Consider the following 21,246-nt stretch of genomic DNA (forward strand, 5'->3'; position numbering starts at 1 on the left):
CCTGATTGGCAGATTGTTCATGGCTTCTATTTTTTTTAAAGTATTTAACGTAACAATTAGCAAAACTTTTCACATAATGAAGGTTCTGTTTCACACAAAGGGGCAAAGCAGATGAGTAGCTTGAAGCGGCTTCTGGCTGCTGCAGCTGAGATCGGCCTGCAATCCACCAGGGACCGTGGGGACGAGAGGGCCCACTCGGAAAGTGGGGTGCCTCCCCAGTCCCAAACTGGCCACCAGCAATGAGCAGATTTTTGCTGCTCTTTTATCAGTGGCCCTGGGCAGCTTCAATGCAACTTCCAGTCACATCGGGGGCATACATCATCTTCACACCACACACCCCCAAAGCGGCCAGAAGCGGCTCCTTTTGGCCCATCTAGCTTGGGCCAAAATTATTGATAACAAGCTAACAAGTCTCAAGCTTTCCTGAGAAGGCTCCTGAGTTCTCATGTAATCCTTTGCATTCCCCTCTGAAATAACACACCAGCACTGCAAATTTTCCAAATGAACTCTATGATGGATGAACTTTGCGATATACCTTTGGGCTGTAAGGAAGCTGACCACTGCTGAGTCCAACTTCACTGAAAAGCCAAAATCTAATGCATAAGGTATAAAATTAAGCCACTGAAAACTGTTGTGGCGCATACATAAACATGCTGTTTACTGTGATAATTAACTTCTGCAACACATCTGGAATGCATGTAAAGATTAAAAGCCTTTGGCTTGCTGAAACTTTTATATGCATATTCACTTTTGTTGCTTGATAGGGATGAGCAGATGACATATACATCCCACGGTAATCAATGTCAAAATTCTCATTAACTCAAGAGACAGGAATGTATCTCTTAGTGGAATTAAAGTACCAAAATTAAACCTAGAACCTGTTTTCTTCTCATTCCTTAACAATTAATATTAAGATTTAAATAAACTTGTTTAAATAAGGAAACTACTGTCTCGAGGTATTCTGTAAAACACAAATATGTTTTAACAATGATGAAAGGAATGAATTGCAATCAGTATGATTCTTCACTTCCACTCCATCTGTTATGATTTAAATTTCTGTTTCAGCAATTTAGCAAATTAAGTACACTCATGGGTTGTTTTTTTAAAGCAAAAGAAAATTATGTTCATAAATGTGTAGGTATGTATGCATACTGAGAGAAAGTATGACTGTGTGTTTAAATATTTAAATTAATATGCCAAAGCTATATGGCACAAAATTCCAAATGTTAAAGCCAAAACCAAGTTTCCTAAGAAAAATAAACACTTGGTTCTACAGTACATGTCCATGCAACATTTTTTTAAAAACCAACCATCATTATATATTGTATTGATTGCCTACTGAGCAGCCATTTAGCCACCTTAGCATTAGCCTTTCAACAGGTTATATTTTGTAAAATATATGAGGTACATTAAGTTCAGCTTTTCAAACTTAGCATCTGGGGAAGGCCCTCAGAAAATATATGTTGCTATTTAATCTGGGTGGTAGTATCCCCACTTTCAAAATAAACAATCTTATATGAAATTACAACAAATTCTTTGGACTGAACCTCAGATTACTGAACCCAGTTTACTGAATCCAGAATCCACATTACATTAAATGTAATGTGCTTCTGTCCCACTGAACTCAGGGGACTGAATTCAGACTTGACCTCAGCAGTTTAACAAGTCATGAAGAAAAGCACTAAGGTGACAGTTTTCTCATACTCCCCCTTTCCCACACACTCCAGCATCACCTTCCATCCTGTTCTAGAGAGATCTTGGGGTTTCAAGGAGATGGACAGAAATCAGAAGAGGGATGATTCAACAGAAAGCTTCTGCTAGATCCCATTGCTTTCCTTTATTCTTTCATTTATAGACAGGCAATCTGGATCCATCCCTATGAAAGGCTTTCATATTAAGTCCAGAGCAAACAAACAAGAACTCAAAATAGCTTTAATCTAAGTATTCCAATTTAATGCGTTAATGGACTTGGCTACGTATTTGCTCTCCATATCAGGCCCCCCAAATTTCAGTGAAAAAAAAGAGTCACACAAAAATGATTTCTATATATTTCAGAATTCAGATCCCCTTTCTACACCATATGACAAGTGTAAAGAGCTTTTCACAGTTCTTGTACTAATTTTCACCTGATGTTAACAAAGCATTCTATTAAAGATAAAAGACAAAAATATTTTTTGAAACAATGTACAAATGCCATGCTATGCAGAAAATTAGTGATAAACCTCTATTGCTACACAACTGTTATATTTTCTCTTTCCCATTTCAATTTGCACCCTTCAAGTGGGTAGATATTTCCAATATGCGTTTCACAGTTACTACTTATTTTATGTACAGTATAAACACATGTCCTATTTTTAAAAGACAGGTGACAAGAATGTGCATGGTTAAGTGTAACTGAATTGTTTTTCATTTTTCATTTTCATTTATTTTCCAAAATTAATTATAGTAGCCAAACTATACAGATGAAGATATACAAGCAGAACTAAAGCATGCTTCTAAGTAATTATAACTTCTTATGAATTAAATACGACTATTAACATCCATTGAATGTTTTTCCTTGATCATGTGAACTGTATAAACCTAAAATTCCATAATAATACAAACCTTAAAAAAACACCCTTACATTTAGCCAAATACATATACTAGGCATTAACAGAGCTTTTTCTCTAAACCGAACATAAGGTTTCTCTGAGACACACTAAGATAAGTCACATGCAAGCTCCTATAATGAGTTGTCTGAAAGAAAAACCTAACATAAAGGAATTCCGGAAAAGATCCAGAAGGAACTTAGTATAATTACATAGTAAGTAAGTGGATCATATTAAGCAAGCAGAAGAAAATAGCAGTTCCCAAGCATCAAGTGCTTTGCATTCAGTGCTTACCTTCTTTCTTTGTTAAGGCATTTAACAAAGACTTCATTTTCCCTTTCACTTTAGCAGCAATCCTCTCATTACATAACCTTTGATGAAATGAAAAAGGAATAAAAGCTATCCAATTTCTATGTATTTTAACTGACTGCACCCTGACATAAGCAGCAGGTTTCTGGGCACCGTATAACTAGAAAGATAGCTGGGCATCGAGTTCCCAGCATTCTGGTGACAAAGCCCACCCCACATTCTGTCTGTCAGCTGGGAGCCAACTGTGCGTAGACTGGAGCTGCTCAAAAAATCTTGCTATCTTTCATAGTATTAGTCATGTGAACACCATCGGCGCAGTCTTTGAAAGATTCTCCTGGTTTTGTAATGGAGACATTTATGAGTAAGGGAAGAGGGATGACTGAAGCAAGAGGAAGCAGTGCAGGTTGAATAGGGTCAAAATTAATATTTGGAGAGAGAGGAGAGCGGTCATTCATCTTAGCTCATGTCAGCATTTCAAAAGCTAGAGGGAAAATATTGAAAAATCTGGGAACTGTGGAACTGGTGAAAATCAGACTAAAAAACTCTTCCTGATACTTATAGGCTGGTTTCCAGCAATGCTTTTTCAGCTTCACTGCTAGTATACAATTAATCAATTCCAAGTTTCACATGTTTTCAGAGCATTCAGATAAAATTGGCAGCCCAAGTTTCTTAAGGCACAATTGTTTCTCTTTTGTTTACAGAAACGTTCTTCCACTAAAATAGTTTTTCTTCCAAACAAAAACTTACTATACCGCTAATTTTTAATAATGCTTTTCAAAAGTGTTATTTGGGGGAATGGATGTCTTCCGATGAATGTCTCTGGATATATAGGAAAAGGTTTCTAAAAACCAATTGTGAAATTTTTACTCAAGCAGTACTAACTTCAAAACAATTTTCTTCCAAGTTATGGGTGAAATAGGCTACCCCTGTGAAAGCCGGGTTGGGACCACAGCAACTGCACACCGTGGCCCCAATCCAGCTTTTTGCCAGCCCAAAAAGAAGCAACTCCTTTTTCAGCTGGCAAAAAGCCACCTTTTCCCATGCCGCTGTGGCTTTAGAGTGCACCTGCAGCTAATGCTACACCACCTGAGGGTGGGTGGCAGGATTCTGGCTTCCAGGTGGCTTCATTGTGTGGCGTCAAAACACTGTGCTCTGAAACCACCCGGAAGCCGGTGCAAACGGGTGGTGTGTTTCACTCCTATGTTTGTACAGGATTCCAGCTTTTATAAGAGATAATGCCAATGAAAATGAATTTGGAAAGAAGGAGTCCCTTTACATATATAATATTTTACTTGTCACGAAACTGATGCAGCATTATATTTTAAAAACCTGAACGTTTTACTACCACCATATACAAAATCAACTGTTGCCTTATAAAAGATACTGGCCTAAACTTGAATAAATGGACTGTTTACTAATAATAGTTGTTTCACTGCAGTGCTATCTGCCTCTTGTTGGCAAGGTATCTGTAGTTAAAGTCTGCCTCTCTTAGTTGCTAAGAACAATTCCTTCAAGAATGGGAGGAGAGGGGGTGAGAAGAGCCACTTAAAGCTAGATTTTATCTTCCTGTGCTTCTGATTTTTTAAAAAAGGTGTAAAGAATTAGCAAGTATGAATAAATAACACAAACAGTTTAGGACTCATTGAATATTACAGTGTTTATGTCGCCCTTAATTTTTAATGGAAAAAAAGCCATCTAAGCCAAAGAAGGTATTTTTAGGTTTGGAATTTATTTTTAAGCTTTGAGTTGCTGCAAAGATCAGCCCAAACCCCCTCTCTTAGCTGAATACTATACAAAGCCCAGCCACAGGAAATGAGAGGGCAGAAATATGCATGGGGATCATTTGGATTGTAAAAGGTACAAAAATACACTCATAACTTTCTACAAACACATTTTCCAGAACTTTTTCTGAAGAATCCATGACTTTCACTCATCTACTTTTTAAAGAAGCATCTCTCTCTCACATACACACACTCTCTCTGTGGATATATATATATACATGGATGTGTGAAAGTTTGACTCACAATGCATGCTCAGAAAACATATCCAGACACTAGCCATGTTAGCCATACAGCAAAGTACAGTAACATCCAAAATCCATAAAACAGCAATATTGAGCCAACCAAAATGCTCATTTAATCAAAAACCCAGAAAATCAGCATTACAAAGGAGCTGCTTACTACAGCTACAAAGAAACCTCTATATCTTTTATACAATTTAGAGCACATAAGTCAGACAAACAACGCATTTTTGTTTTACAGAAATGCATTCTTTTGTATGCAAATACTGGTTATGGTTTCCTGCCATTCTGAAATTGCCTCCCTGAGGCTTACATGACAAATACAAATGATATACTTTTACTACTGGCAAGTCCTCCCTGCTTCTCCTAGCTCCCAAAAATTTGTGTTATGGAAAACAAACACATAAAAGGACAGAGACTGGAGTGGGAGGATATTTTTAGCTGAAAAGGGGGGGGGGGAAGCAAGTTAGAACTGCTGCAACTAAAGTTTGCAGGGATGTGGGAGAGGAAAGGAGAAGGTTGCAAAAGGGAAATACAGTTAGCCCTCCGTATCCACAGATTCTGTATCCACAGATTCAGCCATCCTTGATTTTGCCATTTCATATAATACTGTTGTATATTATGGGACATGAGTGTCCACGGATTTTGACACGGATGAGGAGGGGGATCATGGAACCAAAGTCCAGCAGATGTGAAGGGCCCACTGAACATCTATATATGACACTCACAAAATTCAACAAAAGGAAATACAAATTTTACCCCATTCCTAGATTTCATCTTAACTTTTGTTCCCAAAGCTCTTCACAGCCCTTTGCGTGTTTGCATACCTTCAAGTTGTTTCTGACCTATGATGACCCTAAGGTGAACCTATCATGGGGTTTTCTTTGTAAGATTTGGTCAGAAGAGGTTTGCCTTTGTCTCCTTCTGAGGCTGAGAAAATGTGACTTGCCCAGTGGATTTCCATGGCTAAGTGGAAAACTGAACCCTGGTCTCCAGAGTCAGTCCAATGCTAAAACCACCACACCATATTGGCTCTCCCACAGTCCTTTACTGACATAAAAACACATGATCTCTTTTTTAAAAAATGTGGGTTTTGCCTTTAGAGCTTGGAGAATTGTTGTTGTTTTAATTAAATTTTCAGAATGACACTTCCAGTACAGCCAGTATCTTCTAGAAGCCATAGTAACCACTTCCACCTGAAAAAATTTAAACTCCAATAAAAGGATATTTGTTTTGTGAACTGGACCACTGGGATGAGGAAAATTAAGGTTGGAAAGAAACCAGAAAGTAGGTGTCTTTGGAAACATGTTCTGATGAATACTGGCTCAAGTAGAGATGAAAAGTTTGTTTATACAAGATAAGCAGGGAATTATAGGAGGAAAGAAGAAACCATATAGAGCTGCTGGAGGAAAAATTAAAATTAGATATGGATTGTTACATGGAGACAGTGCTGTCCTACACCAGGGTGTCACCCGGTGCAGGGGGCAGGTCTTGGGGACAGAGCCAAAAGAGGCCCCTCCCTCCCTCCCTGCCCTGTGTGACTTTACTTTAGAGTAAAGCCACATGCAGCAGGGAGAAGAGGACCTGGTGCCCCTATCCCTGCTCTGCATGGCTTTACTCTAAAGTAAAGCTGTGTGGGGTAGGGATGAGGGCCCCTGGGCCCTCTCCTTCCCAGCCAAGCTTTAAAAGAAAGTCTTGCTGGGCAGGGATGGGGGCAGTGGGCCCTCTCCCCCCTGCCACATGCCATGGCGCACAGCAGAGAGGAGGGAGCATTCACCTGGTGCAGCCCGCAGCCCGCACTCCCCACACACATCCCTAGTGAGATGAACATAATATATGTGTTCTGTGGTTGTAGTTTAGTGGATATAAGAAGGTTACCTAGCTTTTAAAGACAAAAGTGATATAATTCCCTGGGACATATGTATCTCATCACATTTTAATTTTTGTCTCGAACTGTAGGAAAGAAAGAAACTGAACTTCTTAGAAAGTGAAAGGTACTCTATGTAACTTAGGATATAGAGAATCTTGTAGCACCTTTGAGACCAACTGACAGAAAGACATTGGCAGCATTTAGTTAGTTTCAAAGGTGCTACAAGATCTCTCTACATACTGATTCTACGGATTAACAGAGCTATAGTTTTGAATTCTATGTAACTCAGTAAATACCCTGTTTTTTAATTATAAGCCTGAATAAAGAGGGGAACCTTCATTGCTTATTGGAGGCCCGAAGGGGCAGCATGGAACCCACCTCTGTTTCAGCCAGATCGGGGCCGCAACAACCACATGCACCCTGGCCTTTCCAGGATGCAAACAGGAGCCACAAAATGCAGCCCCTTTTTGTGCCCTGGAAGGGGTGCCACAGCCATGTTGCCGTGGCTTGGCGGTGCTCTTTTGAAACTGCATCGTATCGACACAGTGTCGGAGGAGCGCCATGATGCCTTGTGCCATGTGGAGTGTCTCACAGAGTCATGGCACCCTGGGGGTGGAGTTGGGGTGTGCATCATGTTGATGCGACGCCTCACCTCTGCTCCCAGGCCAGCTTTAATAGCCGGTCTGAACAGGGGCATTGTCTACCATGACAATTAGCAATTGTCAAAATATGGGCCAACACCACCCATTCATCTGCATCTCTTTTTACATCTGTCAGAGATTTCAAGAGGTCTGGTAGCTACGCCTTCGGGGGGAAACAGTATTAACACCACCACGTGCCAAGATATTTCTATTGAGCCTTAACACTTCTGCACATTCTGTAAATCAGAAAATTATCTTTGGCAGTGCTTCATTTCCTTCAGCATTTTCCAAAACAAAAAGGGATTAAAAACTAAGGAATTCTATCCTAAATTATGACTCTCAAATTTTCAAAGGGCCAAATTAGATTTTACTAGATTCCCACATTTTAAAAGGCATATCGAAAACCTAGCCATTTATTACTTATTTGAAGAAAAAAAACAACTTTGGGATCCTTAGGCCAGCCTAACACATTTTTCTGCCAGAGGAGGAAGCAAGATGAAGGCTATCCATTCCTCAAATAGAAATCAGACAGACTAAGAGCTGAAAGTGCTTCCAGTTCAGAATAATCCTTTGCATCCTTCCTGGCTGCTCTTTTTCTTCAAATGCATTTTCACAGTGATCAGTAACTTAGGGGGCAAGTAACAGCTGTGGAAGTCTGTGAGATCGATATAATGTGCCCTCCAGATGTTATTGGACTGCAAGTCCCAGCATTTTTAACAATTGGCTATGCTGGATGAAGAACTGATTCTCTCACATGATTCTGACTAATATTAACCTAAGGCTCCTCTCCCAATTACCCTTTTATCCCCACCACCATTCTCCTTCTCAAGTACCCCATACTACCAGTCACCATTTTGGAAATATTTTCCCCAAGGAGAATAAAATAGCATCAAATGTGACCTTTAGACACCAGGTAAAACTTTTATTCATTTATAGTCTTTTTAACTATGGCTTGGTACAGACTGGTGCTTTGTGCCAGCCTGGGCCAAAAGTAGGGCTCAATAGAGCAGAGTGTCTGCACGTTCCCAAGCTCTACCACATGCTGAGGGCACCATCTTGGCATGCTGCTGTTTACACGGGGCGTGCCATGATGACATGCCTTGTGCACTGTGTGTAAATGAAGCAGTGCACAAGGGAAGGCACAGCAGCACGCCAGGGTTCTTATGGCACCTCTGTAGCGGTGGATAAAGGAGCTGTGTTTCATGGTTCCTTTTTCCAAGTGCATCGTTGCCGTGATGTGCAGTTGCCGTGGCGACAATCCGAGGGAGAAAGGGGAGCCCCCCCAAACTTTTTTTTTATTGTATCGTGTAATTTTTAAAACTCCTGATTCAACATTGCCTGTGATTTTTAAATTGTTTAAAGACACATTTTAGTTATGTGAAGCCAAAGGCTTTCCTGGCCGGCATCCATAGTTTTCTGTGGGATTTTCGGGCTACGTGACCATGTTCAAGAAGAGTTTCTTCCTGACATTTTGCCAGAAACTCTTCTTGAACATGGCCACATTTTAGTTAATTCCAAACCACCTTGGAAATGATATAGCTGAAATCAGGATGTAAATATTTTTAATAAATATGATCAAAGTTACCTTTCTTTCTATCTTTTGCTTTGTGAATTTAGTGATGACAACAACACATGAGGCATTACCATTTAGTGATGACAATAAAACATGAGCCATTAAGGTCAGCATTTCATGTTAAAATATATTTCTAAATTGTATTGAAAATGTTCAGATGTGTCAATGGTTAACTAAGGTTTAAAATGGTTCCTGTTGCAGGCCAGAAAGTCTAGGCCTGGAAGAGCAAGTCTTCAAGGACATTGCCTGAGACATAATATAAACAAATGTATTATTGTTATGGTCTTGTGTTACATGGTGACTTCATGGGAAAGAGGTGTGTCTACTTGGTGGGAAAGTTGATCTTTTGAGAGAACAAAGACTGATGTCACATTCGAGCTTCTAGCATGGACTCAGAGTATAGATGTATATATAGTAGCTTGCTGTGCAAAGTGTAAATAGCAACAAAGTTAATAAACCCTCATTTGAGTGAAAATCTGTGTGGAAGTTACTTTGTTCCTGAGTAGCTAAGAAGACTGCATCTGTTCCAGTTGGTACCAGTCCAGAACCACCAGTAACAAGAGACATCAACCATCCCAAAGATCTTTTTTCTCTAACATTTCAGTGTTCTGGAAAACAGTGATCCTCTACAAGAAAAAGTAACCTGTTTTTTAACAGAAGCCTTATATTTGTAAACACCTTCATTTAAAAAAAATAGCTTTAAAAAGAGTTAAATAGTATTCATTGAAGTGAGAGGAAGGGAAGTTTGTTCTGTTCTACCTCAGAGGGTAGAACTGGGTCTAATGGTTATATGTTACAGCTGAGTTGCTTCTGATTGAACATTAGAAGGAACTTCTTGATAGTAAGAGTGGTTCAGCAGTGGAATCAATTGACTAGAGTGGTAGTGGAATCTCCTTTTCTGGACATCTTCAAAGAGAGTCTGGAGAGTTACCTGATAGGGATGCTTTAGCTGAAGGTCCCCTTCACTGAATAGAAGCTGGACTCAATGGCCCATGAGACTCCTTCCAACTCTTACAATTCTATGAAATAGTGGCGCGTTACAGACGCACCAAAGGGGCGTGCTAGGGTTAGGAAGGGGCATGGTAGGGTTGAGAAGGGGCGTCACTTCCTGACGCCTCTCAACCCTAGTACAGACCGAGTCCATACAAAATGGCGGCGCCCGTCCATACAAAAAGGGGCCGCCATTTTGACGTCGTGGACGTGTAGCATCCGGACGTCGCGCAGTGGAAGTGATGCTGCGAGTGCGCAACTAGCGCCTCGTGGCACCACTTCCAGGGCCCAGAAAGAAGCGCCATTTCGGCGCTTCTTTCTGGCTGCGCCCGGGAACTGCGCAGTTTGGCTGCTGTAACGCGCCCGAGTTTCCTTCCTACAGCCTCACTCACTTTTGGAGGGGGTTGCAAGAATAATGATAAGGAACTATGGGGCCCAGAATTCACATAGGGAGCATTTGGGATTAATTAAGATAATTAGACATAATCTGCAATAAATGTATGTGGGATTGCAGCTTAGACATAAAAAATCACCTTTTGAAAGAGCACATCATATCTACATGTCTCCATACCAACAAGTAGTGCTTTAGCAAAATGTGTATTAGACTTGGGCATGTGTGTTGGTTGGAAAAGAAAATGACATGAAGAAAGCTGAGACAGATGAGAGCAGAAAGCAGATTGCAAGGAGACAACTAGAGAAACAAATGTAGATTTCATTTTACACCAGGCCACTACTCTTTATGTAGACATTACTCTATTTTCATCTTTATTTGTTGAGGCATTTAAAAAAAAACTTTTCATTATTTCTTCAAATGTGATGCTTAGAGTTTATTCTGTACTGCTTGTTTGCAAGCCATATTGTTTCACATTTATGTGTGAGCCTGGTTGGTAAATAATAGGATAAAGCATCTGTGCTTCAAAATGTTGATAAGAGTCATTTTTTTTATATCAATGAGTAGCAGTGTTCTGGTGGCTGTAAACAGCATGCAGTATTAAAAAGAAGACTGTTAAAAGCTAGTATAGTACTCATACCACCATTCCCTTGGTGTACATAAAATTAGAGATGGTGGGGAAGTTATAATTCTAGATTCTGAATATCACAAGGCTTCTACTGTTCACTTCTGAGAAGCAAGCATTACAGGCTCCACATTTTTCTCCCTGGAATAATGTGTGAACAACAGAAGTAAAACTAACTTTTCCCATACTCTCAGTGCTAAATACAAGTCCTCTCACCAAAAGCAGTCTGGATGTAAGAGAGGGCCACTTTTAGTTCAAGAATGAAATAAAACAGGAATTCTGTTGTTGTGTGCCTTCAAGTTGTTTCTGATTTATGGTGACCCTAAAATATACCTATGGGGGTGGGGGGGGGGGGTGAGCAAAGAGTGTATGACTCACCCATGGGTTTACATGGCCAAGCAGTGAATCAAAACCCTGATCTCCAGAGTCCTAGTCCAATACTCAAACCACTATACCACATTAGCTCTTGCAACAGGAACTACATCTGGTAATTAAGAAGCTGATAGTGAAGCACACTTTGACTCCATAAAATATGGAAATTTCAGCCAGGTCGTTCCCACTATGGCTGGAAAATGGGGGAACTGAACAAGCACAAATTGTAATTTCTGTTAGTACTCATAAAACAGGTAATCATAATCTTGGGCCAGATGTTGAAGGTCACCTTTGTTGAAGGTTCACATCTGGTCACACCTTTGTATCTTGTATTTGCACAGAAATTGCCTTGGTGCACATGAGAGGTCTACAGCGAACCAAGCACAAGACTAAAGGAAAAAACAAGACACAGGAACATGCCAAAATTCAGGAAGCTCTGGTGCTCAAACACAGATCACCCTGAGCAGGAAGTTTACATTTATGTAAATGTTATATTCTTGCCTAACTAGATGGATTCAAACTCCAGCCTGGTGAGTGAATTGGTCCAGAAAGTTCTTCACTGAACAAATGAAACTATTCTGAATAAATCTGGCCAAGAAAATTCCATGACAGTTTTGCCTTAGGGCTACTATTTATATAGGAATGACTTAAAGGCACACAACAACAGCAATGATATTGATTCATATTTTCCCCTCTTCTTCAATGGTAAGGACTAATAATCCTCTCAGAGGACAAAGCTTCTACTGCTAAAAAAGGAAGAAGGTGAAAGTCAACGGCAAACACAAATGTAATACTATTTCACACTCTTCTGAGAGGAATGGCTTTGGTTTGCTTTACTCTTTTTGTTTCCAAGCAATCTGATCTTATTAAATCAGTTTTGAAAGTGAAGCCTTACTGCTCCTTGGAGATGGGGATGGGGTTGGGAAGGGAAAGCCTCTTTCAATGCTAACAAAATAGCACACTGTATACAGAGACCCTGGGGGATGGGGGGTGCCCTTAAGCCATCTGTCAAGTTGTGGTAACCCCATGAATTAGGGTTTTCTTAGGCAAGGAATACATACAAGTGGTTTTGCCAGTTCCTTCCTATGAAATATAGCTTACAGCACCTGATATTTATTGAAGGTCCTATTCAAGTACTAACTAGGGCTGGCCCTGCTTCCAAGATCAGACAGCATCTTGTATCTTTAGGGTAGCTAATGAAGCACCAGAATGAAAAGCAAATGTCATGTATTTCTTCAAAACTTTTAAAACCTTTTGACTTCAGATTGTTTTATAATCATGGCTTAGTAGAATTCTCTTTCTTGGAGAGAGAACCAAAAATGAAAAGAAGTTTAAGGAGAAGGATGAGAAAAAAAATATGATGAAGAAAAACAGCAGGTTTTTTATTTTTATTTTTTTAGAGTCAAGATTTTCTTTTAAAATGCATCAGGTTGGACTCCAAAATGTAATGGGGAAAATCCTAAAAGGCTGACTTTTTTTGATCCTTAAAATAAGATCATTTTAAATTGTATTCATAATCTGCATTTCCCCTTTGCAAAAATAACTGTTAATGAATCATCCTTGTATAAATAACAGATGATTAAAAAAGAATCTCACTGCAGCATTGCAGGGTTATCTTTGCAGATGTAGGTGTTACTTGGTAGCATTTGTAATTTTCTATATGGTCAGCTCCATTGAGAAAAGAAGGAAGAAAAGATATGTTGGGACAGATGAATAACTGAAGTAGAATTATGCTCATCTCTAGCAGAAGACACTATACATTTCGCTATATGTAACTTTAAAAAATCCTTTGCCTATTTTTCATTTTGACCTTCAAATTATTGGGTTCAGGATTCCAAAGACTTAGGTCCAAAACACACTGTAGTTTGAGATGTTTTAACTGCCCTGGCTCAATGTTAGGGAATTCTGGGATCTGTAGTTTTGTGAGACATTTAGCCTTCTCTGTCAGAGAGCTCTGGTGCCACAACAAACTACAATTCCCAGGATTCCCTAGCACTGAGACAGGGCAGTTAAAGCAGTCTCAAACTGGATTATTCTTCAGTATGTTCTGGGCATTAGCACAGCCTAAATGTATTTACATGTACATAGTTTCATGTGGACAAGGTGAAAATCTGGTAAGATGTGATGTCTTTAAAGAAATTTTTATAAGAATAAAAAATGTTAACTCTTTTTTAAAAAAATTAAACAATTAAAATTTTAAAATTATTTTTTTTAAAAAAAACAACCTGGGGCATTTCTTTCTCCTCCCTAGGAGCCTTGTCCTCACACCACCTCTTCAGTGTTTTAAAAGGATGCAGGCAAACATGATACCCCATTTCTGCCAAAAGGCAGATGTTTGGGGAGTAGTGGTGTCTCTCCTCTCTAAGATGTCACCTGGTGTTGTGTGCACCCCACTAGTGATGCCCCTGGTGGGAACCACACTTGTAATTGAAGATGATGTCCAAAAATGCAGCTGAGGAGGCTAGGGAGAATCTACATGCTGTCCCAGCCAGTGTTCTGTTCCCAAATAGCACCTGTAAGGCACATCCTTACAGATGAACACCACTGTCAGGGGCACTTCCACTCAAGAGACATCCTCCCCCCAAGAAAATCATGTAGCACCTTATCTACAGCCCTCACCAACTGAAAACTGCAGACACGGATTCCACATAACCTCTACCGCTACTTGCAAGCCCCTGGAACCACAGATTAACCTACAACATGTTCCTGAAAACTCCCATGCTGAACTAATGCAAGACAGTATTCTTGTCACAACAGCACTGCCAACAGCAACAACAGAGCCTTCTCAGCGACTGCCCCCAGACTTTGGAACTCCCTTAGAGGAAATCATTCTATCAGTTAGTGAAGATTCTTCACCAAATTTTGTGATGCTGTTCTCCAGTCATGAAATGGGCACAGACAGGCATATATTAGGGATATTGCTAGAGGGAAAAGACATGAGGAAGATGCAAACTTACTGACACAAAGGCAGCCACCAACAAAAAAGAAGCCCCACAAATTGAGGAAGCAAAGGAAAGGAAACATTGTGTGCTTCACAACATTTGAAAGCTGTAGATCTTGATAATGATTTATTTATCCTTAGTACTGAATGAGCTGGTAGAGAATAAAGCAGTAAAGCTCATGTTGTGCTATATTTTGAACTTTTTTTGTTGAAAGCTGCCCTGGAAATGCCAGTTAACCACTGAAGGCTTAATATAAATGTTAGGAAATAAACAAGAAATTGTACTGCTAAGGCAAAAATCAATATACAACCACCACTAAAAGAGTGACATTCTTTAACAAAAGATTAATTAATTTATTTGTATGTACTTTTGAGTTTTATAAAATCCCAAATGAATTTGTTTAGTATTGTTTTGAACACTCAGTAGAGCAATCTAGGAAGGGGTTCTGCACAGAAGCATCTGCCTGTCAGGATTTTAACCTTTAACCGTAAGGAAGATTGTGTATATTCTGTCATATTCTGTTTGATTGAGACATCTGTCTGCTACAAGAAAGGGCAAAAACTTTAGACAAAATCCCAAGGCAGTCAATATACTGATTTATTGATTAAAAGTTGATGAATTAATACTTTTTTTCCTCTTACATTTTTCTTCATTTCTCATTTATTTTAGAAGATTATGTATTGGAAGGATTGGCTTTCTAAACTAGATAGTAATCCTAAGACTTATACATTTGCAAGTCAGATGAAACATCTGTGTAAGAAACTAGAAATACATCAGTTTGCTTTGTTATATAAAAGTTTTGATACATTCTAAGAAAACATGAACAGTAATCTTCCAAAAACGAACTAAATAATTGTGCAGTCAAAGATGAGCTCTAAACATGAGTGAAATTCAAATAACCAAAATAAATACGACTACTGTGCATCTCAAGATGGTACATTATTAAACATTTTTTAAAATGTTGCAGAAACAACCCATCATAAAAAGAGAAAATGGAAAACAAGATGTCTGAAAATATTTTCTAATGGGTAAGGGGTCGATTGGAGTGCAGGAGGAAAAAAGATGTCACCCCTGCAGCTCTACCTCTCAACACCATTATCGTACTAAACTGAGCTCACTGGCACTCAGCACTGCTTCTTGTTGTTTGTTGTTAACTGCCCTTGAGTCAGCTTTGACTCATGTCAATCCTGTACATGAGATACCTCCAAGACCACTCTGTGCTCAACTGTTCTGTTCATTCCTGCAGGGTCAGACCCATAGCCTCTTTGACTGAGTCTCTTCATCTAGTATATGGCCTTCTTCTCCTTCTGCTGCCTTCCACCTTTTCTAGCCTTAATATCTTTTCTAGTGAATCCTGTCCTCTCATGATGGGGCCAAAGTACAACAGCCTTAGTTTAGACATCTTGGCCTACAAGGGGAGTTCAGGCTTGATCTGTTCTAGGGCCCATTTGTTTGTCATTTTGGCTGTCCATGATATTTTCAGCACACATTTCCAGCACATTTCAAATGAGTGGATTTTCTTTCTATCAATTTTCTTCACTGTCCAGTTCTCGCATCCATATATGGTTATGGGGAATACAATGGCTTGCACAATCATGACCTTGGTGTTCAGTTTAATGCGTTTACACTTTAAGATCTTATCTAGCTCTTTCATAGCTGCCCTCCCCAATCATAATCTTCTTCTATTTTGCTAGCTGCAATCTCCATTCTGATCAGTGGTTGATCCAAGGTAGGGGGATCATTAACTAATTCAATTTCCTTGTCATCTTGGTTGCATTTAAATCTTGTATGGTTATTATTTTTGTTCCTTAATATTCACCATTAAGCATGCCTCAGCACTTTCTTCTTTGACTTTACTAATTGTTCTAAGTCCTTGCAGTCTTCTGCTAGTAGTATCATTTCATCTGCATATCTTAGATTGTGACTCCTTTTTTTGTGGATAGAAATGTATATTGATTGTTTCCATTCTGTGGATCAATGCTTTGTTTCCCATATTTGTTGGCAAATTTTAGTTAAAAGTAAAGTGGAATCTGTCTCTGTTCTTTGTAGCAGTTCTACTGGTATGTCACCCGTTCTGGGTGATTTATTATTCTTAATTGCTCTAAGTGCAGCTTTCACTTCACTTTTCAAAAGCTGGTGTTCATCTTTGTAGGATTCTTCTTCCCATGTGTTAGTCGTTCTTTCATCTCTTTTATATAGCTCTTCTGTGTATTGTCTTGGTACTGCGTTACTATGCTATTCATGTTGACTCAAGGACCACTCTGTCTTCAAAGTTAGCCCAGCATTCTGATTGCATTCTGCATGTCAATGTGATACTATTCTGTTCTGTTTCTTCTTCCCGGCTTCCTATGGGTCTCCTCCAAAAGCAAAGGATGTGTACACATGCCTAGAGAATTTTAAAAAATAATAGAAAGCAACTGGGAGGTAGAAAAGGATGTTTAGCTCAACCACTTACATCTCTCCCCAAAACTGATATTTTCACTCCCTCTCTTCTAGAACTGAACCCACAATGAAATTAGGGGAATGAATACAAGGTACCCTGCATCCGCTAAATGCACAGCGCCTTCTTTAATTATGTGACAAGACAGAATAACAACAACAAACGTTAGACAGTATTGTAGACAAAGTACAGTATTAAACAAAATTCGAAAAAATAATTGTCTCTTTTGGAGTATGAATTTGCTGCATTTCTAATGCCTCCTAATGCATTACACTGGAAGGATAGATTCAATTGCTTTTCCTGCCTTTTACTCTGGTTGTTGTTTTTGTTGTTGTTGTTTTTGTTGTTGTTGTTAATAGTACTACTACTAGTAGTAAAAGTTTGTTGTTCTTGCGTGCCTTCAACTCATTTCCAACTTATGACAATCCTAAGGTAAACCTACCATGTGGGTTTCTTGGTAAGATTTGTTCAGAGGGATTTTCCCTTGCCTTCCTTTGAGGCTGAGAGAGTGTGACGTGTCTAAGATTATACTGAGGGTTTCCATGGCTAAGTGAGGATTCAAACCCTGGTCTTCCAGAGTCCTAGTCCAACACTCAGATTACTGCACCACACTGGCTCCATAGTAGTAGTAGTAGTAGTAGTAGTAGTAGCAGTAGTAGTAATATATTATAAATTTTATCCCCCCTTTTCCTATACTGAGACAATGTGTATGAGTATATAACAGTATTTTATTAATTTACATCATTTCCTTTTCCCTTACACTTGGACTCAGTATGGCTTACAAATTACAGTATTAAAATAATAATAATAATAATAATAATAATAATAATAATAATAATAATAATAAGGCTTTATCTATAAAGTGCATGGCAGGGGGTTGGACTGGATGGCCCTTGTGGTCTCTTCCAACTCTATGATTCTATGATATAATCTTGGTTCCTATATTAAAAGAAAAGCAGTGTATCAATAAAAGAAAAGGTGGCCGGGGGGGGGGGTTATTGAAACAGCAGCAAGGGAGATTTTCTTCATTATTCCCCTTCCTTGCTCTTTCTTCTTGGTTCTTTGAACTTTGCAGCAAGTTTCCCAGCAAGAGAGATCCCAAGGCAAACAGCAGGCTTCCAGAAAGGAAGGAAGGATGAATTGGAGGGAGAGAGGAAGAGGTAGCAAAAAGTGGGTTCCACATTTGACGAAACCAAGGGCTGCAGAAGAGCTAATGGGAACTATTGCTGTGGGGGTTGGGAGGGGCACTTTCAAATACATTTAAAACTCACAGTGGGAGAAAGCCTTTCTTGAGTGCTCTTTAATTTCCATCACAACTGTCAGCCCCTTTTTGGACTGAGCCCAGAGGGTTTGTCAAATATTAGAAAATGTTGGAATACAGAAGAGAACTTGTGAGAATATACAAAAATAAGCCATACAGTAGTAAGAGTTATTTGGCTAGATCTATTTTAGACCCTCACAAATATTGAGTAGAATTATTTACACTAAATAATACACTAAATTTACACTGAATAAATAACTAAATTAATAACTTTGAAAAGGATATAACCATGCTCATAAAATTGTTCTTAAACACCAAACAAAATCTTAAAGCATACCAAGTTTTATTTGGCATATACCTTTGTGAATTTCAAATAGGCTGTTTTCCATGAAAAATTATATCAAGTAATATGTGTTGGTCTTTAACATACCACTACACGCTCTGTTGTTTTTACTTCAATGGAGTACCATATAAACTCTAATTTGGTCTTTGGGGTAAAGGGTAAATTTGACCAAAGATACTACTGAACCTGTGTTTTTCTGCAAGTTTCCAGTGACTATGCTGGAAATCTTTGACATTAATCACAGCTTAGAGAGAGCTATGTAAATGACCCAAGAAGTCAGTTTTTGAGATGGAACTGATCTCAAGCTACTGACCGACAGTTTTGACAAGCACTCAAAACTCTTGGAGTAAGGGACTTCTGTATTCCCCCTCAGCTTGTCTGATCAAGTTTGTGAAAACCTTCCCAACCAGAATAGATTAATTTTTAGACAGACCCCTCTCTCGTACACTCACAAAGCTCTGCCTGTTAGCCATGTGACTGATAAGAGCCCTCTCTCCAGTTCTAATTGCAAACACATAAAATCTGGAGGATAAGCCCTAAACATTAGAGTTGTCATTGGTGTTCTTCCATGTTCTGATTTTCCAAAGATTCCCTCTCATCTAACACATACATTTTAACATTAACACAAAAACACATAGAATTATACCAGCTTTTATTAACATGAAATGAAGGTATGGTTTTTAATGTCAAGTAGTTTGGTACAGACTGCCAAAATAAAGCTGCTTCGGGTCTCTTTGGAGGTATGCTGTTTAAATGATGCATTCACCCTAAGAATCCGGAAGCTGCACCAAACCTGCACTCCAGTGGTTAGAAATGGAGTGTGGCTTTGGCACGACCTCTGGACTCTTAGGACCCATGCATCATTTAAATAGCATACCTCCAAAGAGACCCGAAGCAGCTTTATTTTGGCAGTCTGTAACAGGCCTATGTCAGCACAGAGGCTGAACTGGATGTTTGGAGGAAATCAGTAGGGTTGCAGAGTTGAACAATATGTGAAATATAACTATGACTGACTTGTTCGCAAGTTATTATATCCTGAATGGCTTTTAAAACAGCAATTTTACATTACTACGTCCCCTGCTCTAATTCAACCTGACACCAGGTGACACAATTTATTGCTAAAAGCCTCAGACCTTAAGTGCCTCTGCTGCATGAGTAGCTGGTTGTAACATAGGGATAAATGAAAACAAACACTGGCACATGAAAGTGGCTGAAGTGAGGAAGATGAAGTTGAAGTAAGATAGCAGCATCTTCCATGCAGATTATTCTATTTTATGTCAATCAATTGCAGTTTCATTCTACTAGACCTAATTTTAAAGAAATGGGAAACACAGTATTTATCCCATTATATTAAATCTGTCAGAAACTATCTGTAGTACTGTATTTACTTTACTAAAAGAATCTTCTCTTCTTCAATAAACAGATGCTTATAAGCTTGTCCTGCTAAAAATACAGTATCTAATCTAAATAACATGTCAGGAACAATTGAAAGTGATAGAAAATTCAGCTGCTGCAATAGAAAAATACACAGTACTTTACCTTTAAAGTTGCTTTAAATTTCAATCTTTTTTAGTTCATCTTCTATTTCAATCCTTCTGGAGTTCCTCAAAAATAAGGTATTTTATATAACTGAACAATTTGTCTGAGGTTTCTGTGACCCCCAAAACAGAAAAGCTAAAAAAATCATGATGAAAATGCTACCACATCCTTTCCCCAAAATAAATATAGTGGGTTGGATCCAGAACTTTATGCTGGCAGAAGGAGCATCCCCAAGCAGCCTTTCCACTTAGACTGCTCCTCCAGGTGATTTTTTTAGTATTCCCTGTTCGCTCTGTAGCCCCAGTAATCCTTTTCTACCGTTCTAGATTTTTACAGGGAACATGAGCCTGAAGGGGATGGAGTAAGGGCTACTTCTTCTCCATTCAGCCAGAAGCTCTGCTAGATCAAAAATCTTCCATTGACAGAAGGAGAATTTCCACTTGCTGTAAGCTTTTACTGGATGCAAGCATTACCAGCAGACTAAACCCTGTCCTGTTTAAAGCAATACAAACATTGTGTTAAACCAAGCCAACAGTAACACCACTATTTACAAATAAACCTCTAAATCAAACAATAATTACAATGTCCAATGGCCATGCTAAACTTTATTTGAGGTTTACGATGCAATGTATCTGAGGAACCAGATTGTAAAAACTTAAGCTAAAATAAATATTAAAGATATCTATAACTTTCTCTAGGTTTTTAACACTTTTATTATCTTCTAATTTTTTGTCCTGCAATTATACCCAGAGGCTATAGAAACAAAATAACATATCAAAAAGCCCATTTTTAAATTGTGGTACTAAGCCTAGATCATGAATAAAAATTAAAAAATGGAGTGACCGTGCATATAGTCATAGCTACATTTTGCATTTTTTATGTACCTGTGGCTTTTCTTAACATTAATATCCCATCTTTCTCCCAGTATGGGACCCAAAGAGAATAATACAGACTAAAACCAAATACAACTAAAGAAATGGATCATGTGGATGTCATAAACCTATTAAATAAACAGCAATACTGAAAACATTAAAATAGTAAGATAATACTAGTCCTCAAAAAGAACTTATCTAGAAGTGGAATGATATGAAGCGATCTGTGACATAACCTAAAACAAGCAGAATGCTATATATTAAGATTAAATAGATAGATTGCCAATTACTAGTCTAGGCTGGCCCTGAATTCTGTGCATGGTTCCAACCATCCAAAGAGCTCAGCATGACATGTATGCTTCAACTCTTTTTAATTTTAACCCCGTGAGTTAGGTTAGGTTAAAAGACAATATTCTGCTGAGGGCCTACCCAAGTCCAACTCACTGTCAAGTGGGAGTACACAGCTGAGC

At 38.8% G+C, this 21,246-nt stretch overlaps 1 protein-coding gene across 5 annotated transcripts in view; it reads right to left on the reverse strand.

The window, feature by feature from the left end:
• The window catches only part of SHANK2 (SH3 and multiple ankyrin repeat domains 2), a 489,211-nt gene that overhangs the window by 281,624 nt on the left and 186,341 nt on the right, over window positions 1-21,246 (reverse strand). The window contains exon 1 of one of the 5 annotated variants that reach the window (XM_042469300.1): window positions 2,883-3,068. The exons of 3 other annotated variants lie outside the window; for them this stretch is intronic. In XM_042469300.1, the coding sequence (XP_042325234.1) occupies window positions 2,883-2,919 (37 nt within the window). In that variant the 5' untranslated portion in view covers window positions 2,920-3,068. Of the gene's footprint in view, window positions 1-2,882; window positions 3,069-21,246 lie in introns of those variants that run through there. One more of the 5 variants, XM_042469309.1, reaches the window with a different exon arrangement.

This window comes from Sceloporus undulatus, chromosome 1 (assembly GCF_019175285.1).
Source record: "Sceloporus undulatus isolate JIND9_A2432 ecotype Alabama chromosome 1, SceUnd_v1.1, whole genome shotgun sequence".
NCBI lineage: Eukaryota > Metazoa > Chordata > Lepidosauria > Squamata > Phrynosomatidae > Sceloporus > Sceloporus undulatus.